The sequence below is a fragment of the Lontra canadensis genome, unplaced genomic scaffold, assembly GCF_010015895.1.
Source record: "Lontra canadensis isolate GAN:19392208 unplaced genomic scaffold, GSC_riverotter_1.0 scaffold687, whole genome shotgun sequence".
Lineage (NCBI taxonomy): Eukaryota > Metazoa > Chordata > Mammalia > Carnivora > Mustelidae > Lontra > Lontra canadensis.
In genome coordinates this window covers 20,124-36,662 of record NW_022631671.1, presented here as the reverse complement: position 1 = coordinate 36,662, position 16,539 = coordinate 20,124, and the positions used below count along the sequence as shown (strand labels likewise).

General features: G+C 40.0%; 1 protein-coding gene across 1 annotated transcript; it reads right to left on the bottom strand.

Moving 5' to 3' along the window:
- Window positions 1-9,444: 9,444 nt before the first annotated feature.
- Window positions 9,445-10,278, bottom strand: LOC116863197 (olfactory receptor 7A10-like). The gene is made up of 2 exons (XM_032850689.1): window positions 9,924-10,278; window positions 9,445-9,638 (listed from the first exon to the last, which is right to left on the bottom strand). Exons 1-2 carry the CDS (start codon window positions 10,276-10,278, stop codon window positions 9,445-9,447), a joined length of 549 nt encoding a protein of 182 aa, XP_032706580.1.
- Window positions 10,279-16,539: the final 6,261 nt, after the last annotated feature.

Below are 16,539 nucleotides of genomic sequence, written 5' to 3'. Positions count from 1 at the left end.
AATTATTGAAATGTTATGTGTCACAGAAGTAACCTGATTTTCTTGCCGGTTAAACTGTAAAACCATATCTATTCTGAATTTCTGTCACTTATAATTATTTTAATTCTCTTATAAAATAAATTCTGCCTTAAAAAAAATTCATATGGGAGACTTCCAGGACAAATACAGGTCTTTGATATGTTGAAATCCTGAAACTGAAATGGATAAAAATTTCCAGAACTAACTAAAACTACATTCAAACTAAACCAGAATTAGTAACATGGGACCTCAATCCCCAGCGAATGAAGAACTACTGCCCAAAGGAACCCCGTGACTGGAACCCAAACTCTGATAAAGGTAAGGAGAGTCTACATTTACTGCCAGGCTCTGCTGGGAGGCCTCCGTGCGACTGCAAGGAGACCCATAAATTTATCTAAAATTATTGCAGTGACTCAGAATAAGGATGAGTCTCCAGTGGCTTTTCTAGAAAGGCTTACAGAAGCCTATAAAATGTATAGCCCGATCTCGACCCTGAGACGCCCGAAAATCAGAGGGCAATAAATCTTGCCTTTGCTAGTCAGTCAGCCCCAGATATAAGGGAAAAACTTCAGAAAATTGAAGGATTTAAAGGGAAGAATTTGACTGAGTTTGTGGGAATAGCAGAAAAGATGTTTCACAACAGAGATACACAAAAAGATAAAAAACAGACTAGAAAAATGGTTAAAGTTTTGGAATTACATGAGGCGGGGAGGAAACAAAAAAAAAAGAGGTCAATGGAAAGGAAAAAGGCAGGTAAAAGATGGTCAATAGAAAGAAAAGCCTAAGTACAGAAAAAAACTGATGGGAAGCCTTAGCTTCAGATCAGTGTGCTTACTGAAAAGAAAGAGGACACTGGGCCAAGGACTGCCCCAAAAAGAAGATGGCAATGCTGGCCACCAGAGACTGAAGGGGCCATGGTTCAGAGCCCCTCCCCTAATCTTGAGTAAAAATTGAGGTGGAGGGGAAATCAACTGATTTTTTGATGGACACAGGAGCCAAATTTTCATCATTACTAGAGCCTATGAGAAAACCATCTGAAGAGGAAGTCTGGGTACAAGAGAAAATTACACAAAAAGACATAAACAAACAACAAAAAGGACTTTAAATTTGGCCTACGGCTGTTCGCATCCGGCAGTACTTCCTCCCCTGGGAAGCAAAGGAAGGGATCTCCATAGAACACACCTTTGCTTCCCTTCAAAAGGCCGAAACTGGGGAGTACCGACCCATTCAGGACTTGAGGGAAGTTAACAAATGGGTAGAAAATATCCACCCAATGGTGCCTAACCCCTATACCCTACTCTCCTTCCTGGGCCCCAAAAGAACCATGCATACTGTCTTAGATCTCAAGAATACAAGATATCTCAGCCCATCTTTGTTTTTGAGTGGTCCAATCCACAGAAAGTGTTCCAAGGCCAGCTCACCTGGACAAGAACAAATGCTTGAGTGATGGGGTATCAGGCCCTCCTCCTCAATGAACTGAAAGTAACTTTCTGGTCCCCAGCGGTGCTAAATCCAGCCACGTTGCTGCCAGAGGAGCAGACTGACCACAGTACTTGCTAATAGCCACTGAGGACTATGAGTCATGCTTGAGGGGGACAAGCCACTTATTTAGACATTGATCTCCAAGAAGGAGTGAGTTCTCTGTCTGAGTCCAGGAAACAGGTAACCAACCGATGCCTCCGCCCGACCCACACAACTGCGGGGATGTCCTAACCCAGGTCACAGGAATAAGTCTGGATCTCAGAGACACTCCCTTCCCGGATGTGGCGATGTCTCTGTTCACAGATGGGGGTAGCTACATGGCGGATAAAAAGAAGTATTCGGGCACTGCGATGGTTTCTCCTGAGCAGGAACTCTAAAAAGTGGCCCTGCCACACATCTATAGGAACAGCAAGTATGTCTTTGCTACTTTCCATATACATGGGGCTATTTATAAAGAAAGGGGCCTATTAACAGCAGAAGGAAAAAAAAAACCTAAAAACAAAGAAGAAATACTGGCTCTCCTCCATACTATTTGGGACCCAAAAGAGGTGGCCGTTATGCATTGCCCAGGACATGAAAAGGGGACTCATCTGGTTCAAAAGGAAACCAATTAACAGATCAAACAGCAAAGCAAGCAGCCAGGGAAATGGCTCAAGAACTGGTTACACTCCTGGCTCCAGTCCTACCAAAGGAAAAAAAAAAAAAACAGATTATTCAGAGAAAGATTTAAAATATTTACAAAAGTGGACTAAATTAGACTATAAAGGGGATTGGGCTAAGACCCGGACAAAAAGTTAATTCTTCCTCAAAGACTAAAAAAAAAAAAAAAAAAAGTAAACCAAATATATTAAGGCACTCATTTAGGGACACACAAACTTAAGGAACTCATGGGCAAGCAATTTCAGATATCTAAATTAGGGCGTATGGCTCAGGATGTGGTTGATAGATGTGCTCAATGTCAGGCAGTAGAAGTGGGAAAACTAGGATGGAAAAAAAAAAAGAGGTAAAAAAACCCAGGATTTATTGGGAAGTAAATTTTACAAAAATAAATTTTTAGTTTTTGTTTTTGTAGATACCTTTTTAGACTGAGTAAAACCTTTTTCTGCCAAACATAAAATGGCAGAAATAATAGCCAAAAGCTACTAAAAAAATAATTCCTAGGTTTGGGTTGCCTTTTGCGATTGGGTCAAACAACGGCCCTACACTTGTGAGTTCAGTCTCACAGGCATTGCCCAAGGCTGTGGACACTAATTAAAAACTGCACTGTGCCTACCAGCCCCAGAGTTCTGGACAAGTAGAGAAAATAAACCGGACTCTTAAAAAAACCTTGACAAAGTTAATTCTGAAAACTGGCAGTGGATGGGTGGATCTCCTTCCCTTCATGCTCCTTAGGGCGTGATGTACACCCTACTTAAACAAGGTTATCCCATTTAAAATAATGTTCTGGAGACCCCCTCCACTCTGCCCATGGCTACAAAAGGTTACCCTAACAAAAATGACTGATCAGTCTGTATTCCAGTCACTACAGGCACTACAGTCTGTCTTAAAAAGAACCCATGCAGGGATCTGAACTGCCTACAACGAGATGGAAACGGAGGTAAAACCTCAACCTTACCAACCCAAAGACTTGGTTTGGATACACCGCCACCAAGTGAAAAACTTGAAGTTTCATTGGAAAGGACCATTTACTGTCATCCTATAGAAGACCCGAGGGATTCCAACATCTTACTGCAGGAATAAAACGGACAAAACCTGCGGATCCCATCCTAATTTCAGCACTAACTGATTCTTTAAAAAGTCAAAGAATTGACTGATCTCCAAAGAAAAGGGGGGGATGTTGGGGTCGATTCCACGTTAAAACATGTTAAACCCCTAGGGCCTGCCTGGGCCTACTTAGCCATAGTGACTCCATGTTGCCTAGGTAGACATTCTGTTGTTTAATAAATGCCTCAACAGTTATTGATATCAGTTCCAGGTAACTGTTGCTAAAACACACACCTAAAACAAGGCCATTTTGTTTATATCGGTTCTAGGTAACTATTACTAAAACACATACCTAAAACAAGGCCATTTTGTTGTTTAATAAATGCCACAGCAGTTACTAGTATCGGTTCCAGGTAACCGTTACTAAAACACACAGGTAAAAGACATCCAATCAGCCAAAGCCACATATGTAGATGTTTGCGATTGTGCCCTATAAAAACTAGCCTGTAAGACCAAGGGGCACCACTCTCTTTAGAGGCGGCCCTGGTTGGTCAGTCTGACTTCTAATGCTTAGCATAGAATAAAGCTTTACATAACTTTCACTTTGTCTCAACCTCATTCCCCTGGCCGGTCAGTCTAACTTCTAATGCTTGGCATAGAATAAGGCTTTGCATAACTTTGTCTCAGTCTTGTTCCTTTGATAACGGACCCAACAGGGGCATCACGTTACCTGATTTCAAGCTTTACTACAAAGCTGTGATCACCAAGACAACATGGTACTGGCATAAAAACAGACACATAGACCAGTGGAACAGAGTAGAGAGCCCAGCTATGGACCCTCAACTCTATGGTCAAATAATCTTCGACAAAACAGGAAAAAATATACAGTGGAAAAAAGACAGTCTCTTCAATAAATGGTACTGGGAAAATTGGACAGCTATATGTAGAAGAATGAAACTCGACCATTCTCTTACACCGTATACAAAGATAAACTCAAAATGGATAAAAGACCTCAACGTGAGACAGGAATCCTTCAGAATCCTAGAGGAGAACATAGGTAGCAACCTCTTCAATATCAGCCACAGCAACTTCTTTCAAGATATGTCTCCAAAGGCAAAGGAAATAAAAGCAAAAATGAACTTTTGGGACTTCATCAAGATCAAAAGCTTCTGCACAGCAAAGGACACAGTCAACAAAACAATGAGGCAACCCACGGAATGGGAGAAGATATTCGCAAATGACAGTACAGACAAAAGGTTGATATCCAGGATCTACAAAGAACTTCTTAAGCTCAACACACACAAAACAGATAATCATATCAAAAAATGGGCAGAAGACACGAACAGACACTTCTCCAATGAAGACATACAAATGGCTATCAGACACATGAAAAAATGTTCATCATCACTAGCCATCAGGGAAATTAAAATTAAAACCACATTGAGATACCACCTTACACCATTTAGAATGGCCAAAATTAGCAAGACAGGAAACAACATGTGTTGGAGAGGATGTGGAGAAAGGGAACCCTCTTCCACTGTTGGTGGGAATGCAAGTTGGTGCAGCCACTTTGGAGAACAGTGTGGAGATTCCTCAAGAAATTAAAAATAGAGCTTCCCTATGACCCTGCAATTGCACTACTGGGTATTTACCCCAAAGATACAGATGGAGTGAAAAGAAGGGCCATCTCTACCCCAATGTTTATAGCAGCAATGGCCACAGTCACCAAACTGTGGAAAGAACCAAGATGCCCTTCAACAGATGAATGGATAAGGAAGATATGGTCCATATACACTATGGAGTATTATGTCATCAGAAAGGATGAATACCCAACTTTTGTAGTAACATGGATCAGACTGGAAGACATTATGCTGAGTGAAATAAGTCAAGCAGAGACAGTCAATTATCATATGGTTTCACTTATTTGTGGAGCATAACAAACAATATGGAGGACATGGGGAGATGGTGAGGAGAAGGGAGTTGAGGGAAATTGGAAGGGGAGATGAACCATGAGAGACCATGTACTCTGAAAAACAATCTGAGGGTTTTGAAGGGGCGGGGGATGAGAGGTTGGGGGAGAGAGGTGGTGGGTATTATGGAGGGCAGGTATTGCATGGGGCATTGGGTGTGGTGCATAAACAATGAATTCTGTTACACTGAAAATAAATTAAAAAAAACATATACAGTCTTAAACCACACACAAATAGAAACTTGCAACATGTTCTCTTAATTTTTGTGTCTCCTTTAATTCACCAATGTGTACACTTCAAATATGCAAGTTATTATGTGTAGTTATACTCCAGTAATTGATTCAATGGAACAGATCTAAATGTACATTGTTGTGGATAGGATCTAGAGCACAGGTAGCTGACTCTCACATAAAAAGGATGAGAGATACAGTTCCATGAGGGAGAAAGCCAGGTGTTAATTATGGATATATGAACAATGGAATTAAATTTAAGTAATTCACATGACAAATCATTTTTTTCTGTGAATACAAGATTAACCTACATATGCAAGTGTAGTAATAAGAGGCCATATTGGCTGAAGACAGAAGAACATTATGGATGAGTCTTAGAAAAATATGTAGAGGGGTACCTGGGTTCTTCAGTTATTTGAACATCTGACTCTTGATTTTGGCTCAGATCATGATCCCAGGTTCCTAGGGCTGAACCCTATGTCAGGTTCCCTGCTCAGTGGAGATCCTGCTTCTCTTCTCTTCTCCTCTGCTAATGCTCTCTCTTGCACGTGTGCACGCTCTCTCTACCTCTCTCTCTTGTTCTTGCTCTCTCTATCTCAAATAAAAAATTTTAAAAAAAGAAACACAACATAGGAATTCACACTCAGGACCCATGGGGACCCAGCAGAGAGATCAGAAACACACCCCAGCATATAATTCCATTTGATTATAAAGGTATTATGATTTCCCATTTGACAAGAACAGCCTGTTATAGAGCAAGAGCTGACTGACACAATAATCCAAGCAAACAGACCTGAAGCAATTAGAACATGTGCTGAATTTTATTTGTGGCATATGCTCTGAGATTAAGGAGAATAGGCATGATCATACTGTTATTCAAGCTTATATCCGATGACTTTATGAACAAGTGCTTGTATGTGTGCTCCCTTTCAGGTCATTCTGAGAGTATGAAAGACATGCACATTTGTGCAGAAGAACAGGTGACTCTGAACCATAAGACCAGCAGCATACCCAGCTCTTATGTGAGGAGTCTCCTGGATCTGCAATGGGAAGAGATTTCTGAGGATGAAGGAGGTACACAATGATACTTATATTGTTCATCCTCCATCGCTTAGCATTTCTCAGAAATATTAGAAATAGGGAGTTACCTCATAGAACAATGGAGAAAGTCATACTAGCAGGTAGCACTGAAAGTTTTCAAGTAGAAACAGGAAAATAACTCTGTGATAAAACATAGAAGACACTAAGCAATTCTTCACCTGAATGAATAAACCCCCTCAGTTGTGGACGTTAATTTTCCGTGCTTCCACAAATACACGCACAGCATGAAAAAAGAAATATTTTGGATAGTAATAAAATGGGTAGTTTGAAATGTTGCACCCTTTTATTTCTTAAGTTTTTGTTATTTTAATTCCATCATAACTCACATACAGCTTTTTATTAGCTTCAGGTGTGCAGTACAGTGATTCAGCAATTCTCTACATTACTCAGCACTCAAGACGATAAGTGTTCTCTCTATCTTTATCACTTATTTCACCCATCCCTCCACCCATTTCCCCTCTGGCAACCACCACTTTGTTCTCCATATTGAAGTCTGGTCTTTTGTTTGTCTATTTTTTTACTTGTTGTTCTTGTTTCCTAAATTCTACATATGAGTGAAATCATACAGTATTTGTTTTTCTCTGACTGACGGATTTTACTTAACACTGTACCTTCTATAACCATCCACATTTTAAATGGCTACATCAAAATAAAAAGCTTTTCCACAATGAAGGAAATAATCAACAAACAAAAAGACCACCTACTGAATGGGTAAAGATATTTCTAAGTGATATATCCAATAAGTGGTTAATATCCAAAATGTAAAAAGAATTTACACAACTCAACCACACATACATGCACACACACACACACACACACACACACACACAAAGATAATTAAATTTTAAAATGGCCAGAAGACATAAAAACATTTCTCTGAGGAAGACACACAAATGGCAAATGGACACATGAAACATCACACATCATCAGGGAAATGCTTTCAAAAACACAATGAGATATCACCTCACACCTGTCAGAATAGCTAAAGTCAAAACCACAAGGAATAATAAGTGTTACTGGGGATGTAGAGTAAGAAAAATTGATGCACACTGTTGGCGGGAATACAAACTGTAGCAGCCACTGTGGGAAACAGTATAGAGATTCCTCAAAAAACTGAAAATAGAAGTAACATATGATCCAATAATTAAAATACTGGCCATTAACCCAAATAAAAAGTCCCCTCCTATTTATGGTCATCTCTGACACTGAAAACATACAAGATCACTCTATTTATTCAAATTTGTTTTTCCATGTAGAGTCCGCTGGGAGACACATATATGCTAACAGGTTTTGCCAGTGGCTATGCTGGGCTTCCTGGACACATAGGTGAATAACAGAATAAAACAAGACTAGCAATAAAACCTGGTAACATATTTGTAAACTAAATGCCTGACATTAAGCTTGATTTCTGAGGCATCCATTTCAAGGACAGCCATGTTGAATAAATATATTGTCAGGTGTGTGACACTATTACCAGATAAGCTCTCAGGTGGTTCCAGCCATGAAGTACCTCCTCAGAAAGCCCTGGGTAACCTCAACTGATATATGCCTGACCCCACTTTCCATTTCCATGCCAGAATTTTACACTTCTGTTTTAAAATCATAAATAGAAAGGGAAAAATGAAGGGAGGGAAATCAGAGGGGAAGACAAATCATGAGAGACTATGGACTCCAGAAATCAAACTGATGGCTGAGGCAGGGGATGGGTAAGCCTGCTGAAGGATATTAAGGAGGGCACATATTTCATGGAGCCCTGGTGTTATATACAAACAATGAATCATGGAATGCTACATCAGAAACAATTGATGTGTTGAATGGCGACTAACATAAAAATTAAAAATTAAAAAATGAGAGACTGTGGACTCTGAGAAACAAGCTGAGGGTTTTGGAGGGGAGTAAAGTGGGGTGTTGGGTGAGCCTGGTGGTGAGTATTAAGGAGGGCATGTATTGCATGGTACAGTGGGTGTGGTGCATAAACAATGAATCTTGGAACACTGAAAAAAAAAAGAACAAATTTTTTTAGAAAAGAAAGAAATAATAATAATAAAATCATAAATAGTGAACCTACAAACTACTAGCCACCCTCTCAGGGACCCTAAAGGTAGGGGCCCAGTTCTGGCCTTTCTCTCTGAAACTCTGCTCTCCCTCTCCACCCCCCAGGCTTTTCTGCCTCTATCCTCCAGTACCTGTGAGTATTAAACCTTGTTTTGTTAGAGTTCTCTGATGGGTGTTGTTGAGGCATGTCTTGCAATCACAAGAACCCAAGGGCTGGTGCAGCCACAGCAAAGGCTCTAGTCAGGGATGAGTCTATGGGAATTCCACAAGCACAGAGGTTCAGGTAAGTGCCCAGGCTTTCCTGCCTGAGCATCCCTGTCAATAGCCTAAGAATTAAAGGGAACAGTATTAGAGTACATATTATAACAAAAAGGAGTTACAGTAGCGATGTAAAAAGATTGACAAACCCTAGGTGAAAACTGGAATTTATTATTATTATTATTATTATTATTATTCTCTACAATGAAGTTCTGTAAAGGTCTTGGTGACCAACTGTAGATTCTCCCATATGAAGAATGCAACTCATGATTCTTTGGGTAACTCTAGGGAAAATTTACTTGACAAGATATATGTCATTTGAAGTGAAATTACTTTAAGAAATCCAACATGTCCCTTATAAAATAAAGAAATTTTCAGTCATTTGTGGTCCAAAGAGGGGGAAAATATTAGGAACAGCAGAAAATGGACAAAGGGGAAATTGTGTAACAGACAAAGCAGAAGATTAATAAAGTGAGTTACTTAAGTATGTGGAGAAAATTAATTAAATTCAAATAAATGAAAATTCTAGGAAATAAATAGAAGGAACAGATTCTACTTCCATAGTCCAATGGAAGAACAGCAGTTCCTGCTTCCAAGGCTGTGAACCCTGCAATCATGTGCACTTTTTACATCACTGGAACCCCAATGATTCTTTTCAGAGCCATCTTTATGTCTTTGTTCCTCAGGCTGTAGATGAAGGGGTTTAGCATAGGTGTGACCACAGTATACATCACTGAGGCTACTGTGCTTGAGTGGGAGCTTTGGAGAGAAGCAGAGCTAAGGTACACTCCTAGGATTGTACAATAAAATAAGCAGACAACTAAAAGGTGAGATGCACAGGTCGAAAAAGCTTTGTACTTGCCCTGAACTGATGAGATTCTATGTATTGAAGATACTATCTTGGAGTAAGAGTAAAGGATCCCAGCTAGGGAAGCACTACCTAACAAGCCAGCTGCAAAATGCATCACCATGTCATTAAGAAACTTGTCAGAACAAGCAAGTTGGACCACTTGACTGATTTCACAGAAAAAGTGGGAGATTTCCATCAATCTACAGAAGGACAGCCACAACACCATTAAACTTTGTAATAAGGAATTCAGGGCACTCATCATCCAGGACATCAGAACCAGCAGTACACAGTAGGTGGGTTTCATGATGACCATGTAGTGCAGGGGGTGACAGATGGCCACAAAGCGGTCATAGGCCATCACAGCCAGGAGAAAATTGTCCAATCCAGCCAAGAACAGGAAAAAGTATATCTGAGTGATGCAACCTCCGTAGGTTATGACTTTGCTATGAGTCTGGATGTTCTGAAGCATCTTGGGGATGGTGGTGGAGATGAAACAGATGTCTACAAAGGACAGGTTGGTGAGGAAGAAGTACATGGGGGTGTGGAGGTGGGAGTCTGAGCTGACGGCCAGGATGATGATAAGGTTTCCAAACACAGTGATCAGGTACATGGACAGGAAAAGGCTAAATATAAGGAGCTGTAATTCTGGTTCCTCTGATAATCCAAGAAGAAGAAATTCTGACATTTGTGTATCATTACCTGGTACCATGTAGTGGAGGTGACTACTAGGAAACAAAAAAATAACATGGCTTATTATCTCTAAAATGAACATTACAAATATCGTGGAAATTCTACATTTTTTTAACATTCACAAAGTCAGTATCTATAGGTTTTATATGGAACATGTCCCCTCTCAAGAGAATGCCAGCCCTGAATATGAGTGTGCATCCCACACTTGACATTTTCCACATATATTCATGTATTCTATACTTTCAATTGGAAATTCTGTCACACATTTGAGGTAAGCTTGGGTAATGTCTAGCCTCCAGGCAAAGAGTATAGGTGTCAAGAAACAAGTGTCTTCATAGTTCAGTGATGGAGAAGACATGCAAATAAAAGATCAAATAGAATGTCAGAAGGCGACAGGTGCTATGAAGAGAAACAAAGTGGGATAAAAAGAAAGAGTGGATGGTGTTAATTTTTAGCTGTTGCTTGGATAGGCCAACACACATTTACACAGAGACCTCAAGGAGGAGACAGCAGGAGACACAGTGTTATTTAGGAAAATATGTGGCTATGAGAATGAACAACCATTGCAAAGACTCTGAGAAAACACTTGAGGTTTTTTTTTTTAAAGTTAATTTTTAGATCCTGTGTGATTGACGCACATTATTAAATTAGTTTTGGATGTACAACACAGTAACTCAACAGTTTAAACATAATGCCATGCTCACCACATGTGGAGTTGCCATCTGTCACCACACAACACTGTGATAATATCAATGACTATATTACCTAGGCTGTGACTTTTATTCCCGTGACTCATTTGCTCCTTAACTGGAAGCCTGTATCTCCCACTCCCCTTTACAATTCTGCTTTTTGTTTGTTCAATTATTGTTTTAAAAATCACCACCAGGCGGGGGAGCCTGGGTGGCTCAGTGGTTTAAGGCCTCTGCCTTCAGCTCAGGTCGTGATCCTGGGGTCCTGGGATTGAGCCCCATGTTGGGCTCTCTACTCAGTGGGGAGCCTGCTTACCTCTCTCTCTCTCTCTCTCTCTCTGCCTGCCTCTCTGCCTGCTTGGGAACTCTGTCAAATAAATAAATGAAAAAAAAGAATAAAGAATAAAAAAAAATCACCACCAGACTATTCTCATGTCTAGCCACAATAATTAGGCAAACATTGATAAAAACAAGCTGTCCACATTAGATTGTCATTCCCCTAAAAATGTCAAACTGCATCCAAATTCCAGGAGTTAAGTCTCCTATAAGCATGTGATCAATGGTCTCCATTTCAATAGGATCATATTGTGTCCAGTATTTAAAGAAACATAAAAGGGGCACCTATGTGGCTCAGTTGGTTAAGTGTCTGCCTTCGGATCAGGTCATGATCCCAGGGTCCTGGGATCAAGCCCCACATCAATCTCCCTGCTCAGAATGAAGCTTGCTTCTCCTCCTCCCACCCCCTCCCCTTGTGATATTTCTCTTTATCCATCTCCCTCTAGCTGTCTCTCTCTCAAATAAAAAATAAAGAAAAAAAAAAAACACTAAAAAAGTTTCAAAATTTTGAGGAAGGAAAGTGGGTATTTACCCCAAAGATACAGATGGAGTGAAAAGAAGGGCCATCTGTACCCCAATGTTCATAGCAGCAATGGTCACAATCACCAAATTGTGGAAAGAGCCAAGATGCTCTTCAACAGATGAATGGGTAAAGAAGATATGGTCCAGGGCACCTGGGTGGCTCAGTGGGTTAAAGCCTCTGCCTTTGGCTTGGGTCATGATCCCAGGGTCCTGGGATCGAGACCCACATTGGGCTCTCTGCTCAGCAGGGAGCCTGCTTCCTCCTCTCTCTCTCTCTGCCTGCTTCTCTGCCTACTTGTGATCTCCGTCTGTAAAATAAATAAATAAAATCTTTTAAAAAAAGAAGATATGGTCCATATATAAAGTGGAATATTATGCCTCCATCAGAAAGGATGAATACCCAACTTTTGTATAAACATGGACAGGACTGGAGGTTATGCTGAGTCAAATAAGTCAAGCAGAAAAAGTCAATTATCATACGGTTTCACTTACTTGTGGGGCATAAGAAATAATATGAAGGATATTAAGTGAAGGAAAGAAGTGAATTATAGGAAATCGGAAGGAGAGATGAAACATGAGAGACTGGACTCTGAGAAACAAGCAGGGTTTTAGAGGAGAGGGGGGTGAAGGGATATGTGAGCCTGGTGGTGGGTATTAAGGAGGGCACATCTTGCATGGAACACTGTGTGTGGTGCATAAACAATGAGTCTTGGACACTGAAAAAATTAAATTAAATTAAAAAAATGTAAAGTGGGGAGAAAGTTCTAATAAGCTCAGTGGCCCTAGAGATGGTGAGGAGGAGAAGATGTCCTTGGTTCTGGCAACATTCCAACCCTAGTTACAGCTCCTAGATGCCCAGAATAATGAAGAAGCAAAACAAAATTTATCCAAAAGAAAATGTAGAGAGGATTTTACATTACCAAGACATATGACCCATTGAACATCCCACCAGAATAACAAGTAAAGGGAACACTCTCACAATTCACAAAAGGAAATATACACAGTACAACAAAGTGGGGTATGTTAAAAGAGTATTTGCTTAAAAAAAAAAAAAACTTTTCTAAATGATATAAAATGCAAAACCTTTATTATAATAAACTTGGATTTTGAATTTAAGATCTATATATATTTGCTATTTGAACTTGGAGGGCCAATCAAACTGTTCTAGATGTTAAATCCCACCCACCAAATAGTAGGACTAGAGGTGTCCTCATCTTGAGGTGGTTGACAGATTTAGGAAATATTTGTAAAAAGCTTAGCATAGTTCCCTCCCTTGATGATGAGTGCTTATCACTGTTGATTAGATTTGGCTGAGATTTTCCTTCTCTCCAATGTCCCCATAGATTCCCCACCTATGGGTCTCCAGTTCCACAACCTTCTTTCAGTTCCTTTTTGGCTCTCCACCTACCAGAGTTTGGCATCCTCTAGCCAATATTCATATTTACCCAGAGAGATGTTTCTATATTGCACTTAAGTTACTGTCCAACTCCCCAACTTTACCCCTTTTTGGTGACTCCCCATTGGAGACTGAACCCCAAATTCCATAACTCCAACTCTTGGCTTGCCTTCCCTAACCAACCTGCCAACTTCCCACTTCCACTGCCTTGTCCAAGTCGATGTCACAAACGCTGAACTTGAGTTGTAGATTCACCTGAAGACGAAGTCTCTAGACTCAGAGCCTCCATGCACCTGCTGCCATCTGCTTGGAGTCACCCACTGGTCTCCTAAGAATTATTCACCTCCTGTCTATCTTCATAATCCCATCACCTCTTTTAGGATACAAAGAGTCATCTCCTTCATTGATGTTTGTTTTCATTTTTTAACATTTCCACAAAAAAGGACACTTTCTTTTTTTAATTTTTGTTTTTAAAATTTATTTTCAGTGTTCCAGAATTCATTGTTTATGCACCACACCCAGTGCTCCAAGTTTCTCTTGCAGTAACTTAGATGTGGGGATTATCACTGTGTAACTTTTATTTAATTCTATGTATGTTTCCCTGCTAGACTGTGAGTGCCCTGAGACATACATGTTATACAGACTCCTGCCCTTTACCCCCAGACATGGTTTGGTTGGGAACAGCAGGAATAAATACATATTTCAAGAAGGAATGAGAGAATCTGTGCTCACAGAAGCTGCCAGTGATGAAAGAGAGAATGGAATCAGGGAGCTCCTAGCACAGGAATGGAGGATGTGGGAGAGAAATATGTTTTTTATGAATAGGTGAATGGCTAAAGGTGTGAAATATATATATTACATCACACACACACACACACACACACACACACACACACACACACACAATGGAATACTACTGAGCCATCAAGGAACATGAACTCTTACCATTTACGATGATATGGATAGAACTAGAAGGTATTTTGCTAAGAGAAATAAATCAGAGAAAGACAATTATCATATGATTTCACGCATATGTAGAATTTAAGAAACAAAACAGAGGATCATAGGGGGAAGGAGGGAAAAATGAAGTAAGAGAAAATCATAAAGAGAGACAAATCATAAAAGATGCTGAAATCTAGGAAGCAAACTGAGGGTTGCTGGGGGAGGTCAGTTGGGTGTTGGGGTTACTGGGTGGTGGGCATTAAGGAATACAAGGATGTAATGATCACTGGGTGCTGTGTGTACATGATGAATCACTGAACTCTACCTTTGAAACTAAAAATAGACTAGATGTTAACTGAACTTAAATTTAAAAATTTTAAAAATAGAAGAGAATAAATAAAGCACAATAGAAAATATTAGAGTGCATTGTACATAGGGTGCATACTAAAGCATTTTCATGCTAAGTTCACTCCTTTTTTAACATTAAATAATTTGACTATAAGTGAATGTGTTCACCACTCCAATAGACACAAATGCAATTGTCTCGTGGCCCCAGGTTAGGCTGACAAGTGACCTCAAGTAAAAGCTCACTATTTCCATTCTTTCTGACCCTTTCCTGAAATAACTGCTGAGCTCTAAATAATAATAATAATAATAATAATAATAATAATAACTGCTGAACTCTGAGACTCACCTGGATGGGGTCTCTGGGAGGAATTTTTCCATGTGGATGTCCAAATTCCTCCCTGGATGGTTGATGATAGGGACTGAAGCACTGTTTCCAGACAGGAGAGTAGGAAGGAGTGAAGCATGGGTCCCTATGCAGACTTGGAAATTGAAATGCAAAAACTTTGTCTCCTCCGCCTCAAGGTTGAACATTCCCAGGGGCTTCAGCTGAGGAGATATTTACAGCTCCTATATTTGCTGTATCTGATCCCTATACCTGCTCATTAGACACATTTACCATTATTATTACGTGAGCACATCTCCCCATGGGAACTTATCTGGACAGAATGGAATTATTTCCTGTAGAGTCTCTGTTCCCAAGAGACAGGTTAGAATTCAGGTGTATCCGGTGTTTATTACTCTTCCCTGAACTTGCCTGGCTTCCAGAGCTCCAACATTGAAACTTTCCACAGAACTTAAGTGGAAGTTATTTCCAAACCTGAGACTGAGAAAACTGTCTTCACCATTTCTGGGTCTGTAAAACATTGACTTTTGGTGAAAGAACTCCTCCTCATAGCTCTAGAAAATTGGTCTTCCTTCTCCAACAGGCAAAATTGTGTTCTTTTGCTATAAGACCATGAGCACAACAACCCTTGGATTCATAATTTTTTTAACAAATCAATTAAGAGTGTCCTGTTTTTCTTACAGGTTAAAAGATGACATTTAGTCCTTCACTTATAAAACCTTTGGTATTATAAAAGATCAATTTAGACCTTTTGATGCACTGGGTTCAGTTCATAATCTTATAGGCATTGTCTCATTTATTTTTTCCAAATCCATTCTATGGGGACCATAAAATGAGCCCCATTCTACATTTGTAGAAATGTGACTTGGAAAGGTTGAGTGAACAACCCAGAATTCTGAACTGGATCATTATGAATCAATGTGCTTTGATTGAAATGCAACAAGATATGCTAATGGTTCTCAACCAGGGATGATTTTGCCTCCAAATCACTTAAAAATATCTGGAGAAATTTTTGACTGTCATAACTTGGGAAGTGTTACTACTAATTCGTTATGTCTAAGGTGGCCCTGAGATTCTGCATTTGTAACTAGATCCCAATCATTGATGTTGCCCGTCTTGCTCTGTACACATTTATACATTAAAGCTGTGGTCCAGTGTCAGAGTCAAGTGTGTTCTTCCACCCGAATCCCCCCACTGACCTCAGATCTGACCTTAGGTGGTCAAACAAGTTTATGGGTATCTCTTTTCCCTCAGGAAAGGAAATGCACCTTGCAAGCCTTTGGTCCCTTATCTGTAAACTGGACAAATTCCATCTAAGGATTTAGTACTAAAGTTATTAATATTTTAGAGCTCACAGGAAATTGCCTATCACAGAGCAAGTGCCCCATCCCCAAGGACTATTGTGACTATCTAAATTCCACATTCCTATCTTCATGATGACACCAAAAAGTATTTCTTGGAAAGGAAGTGACTCCAGTATTATTCTGCTTCTAGGTCAGTTTTCTGGGTGGGTTGAGAATGAAGTGGGTGTCATTGGTAACATCCTGCGTATCTGGGGAAGCCAGGTGCTCACTTGCACATTAACAATCACCCACAGGGGAAGTC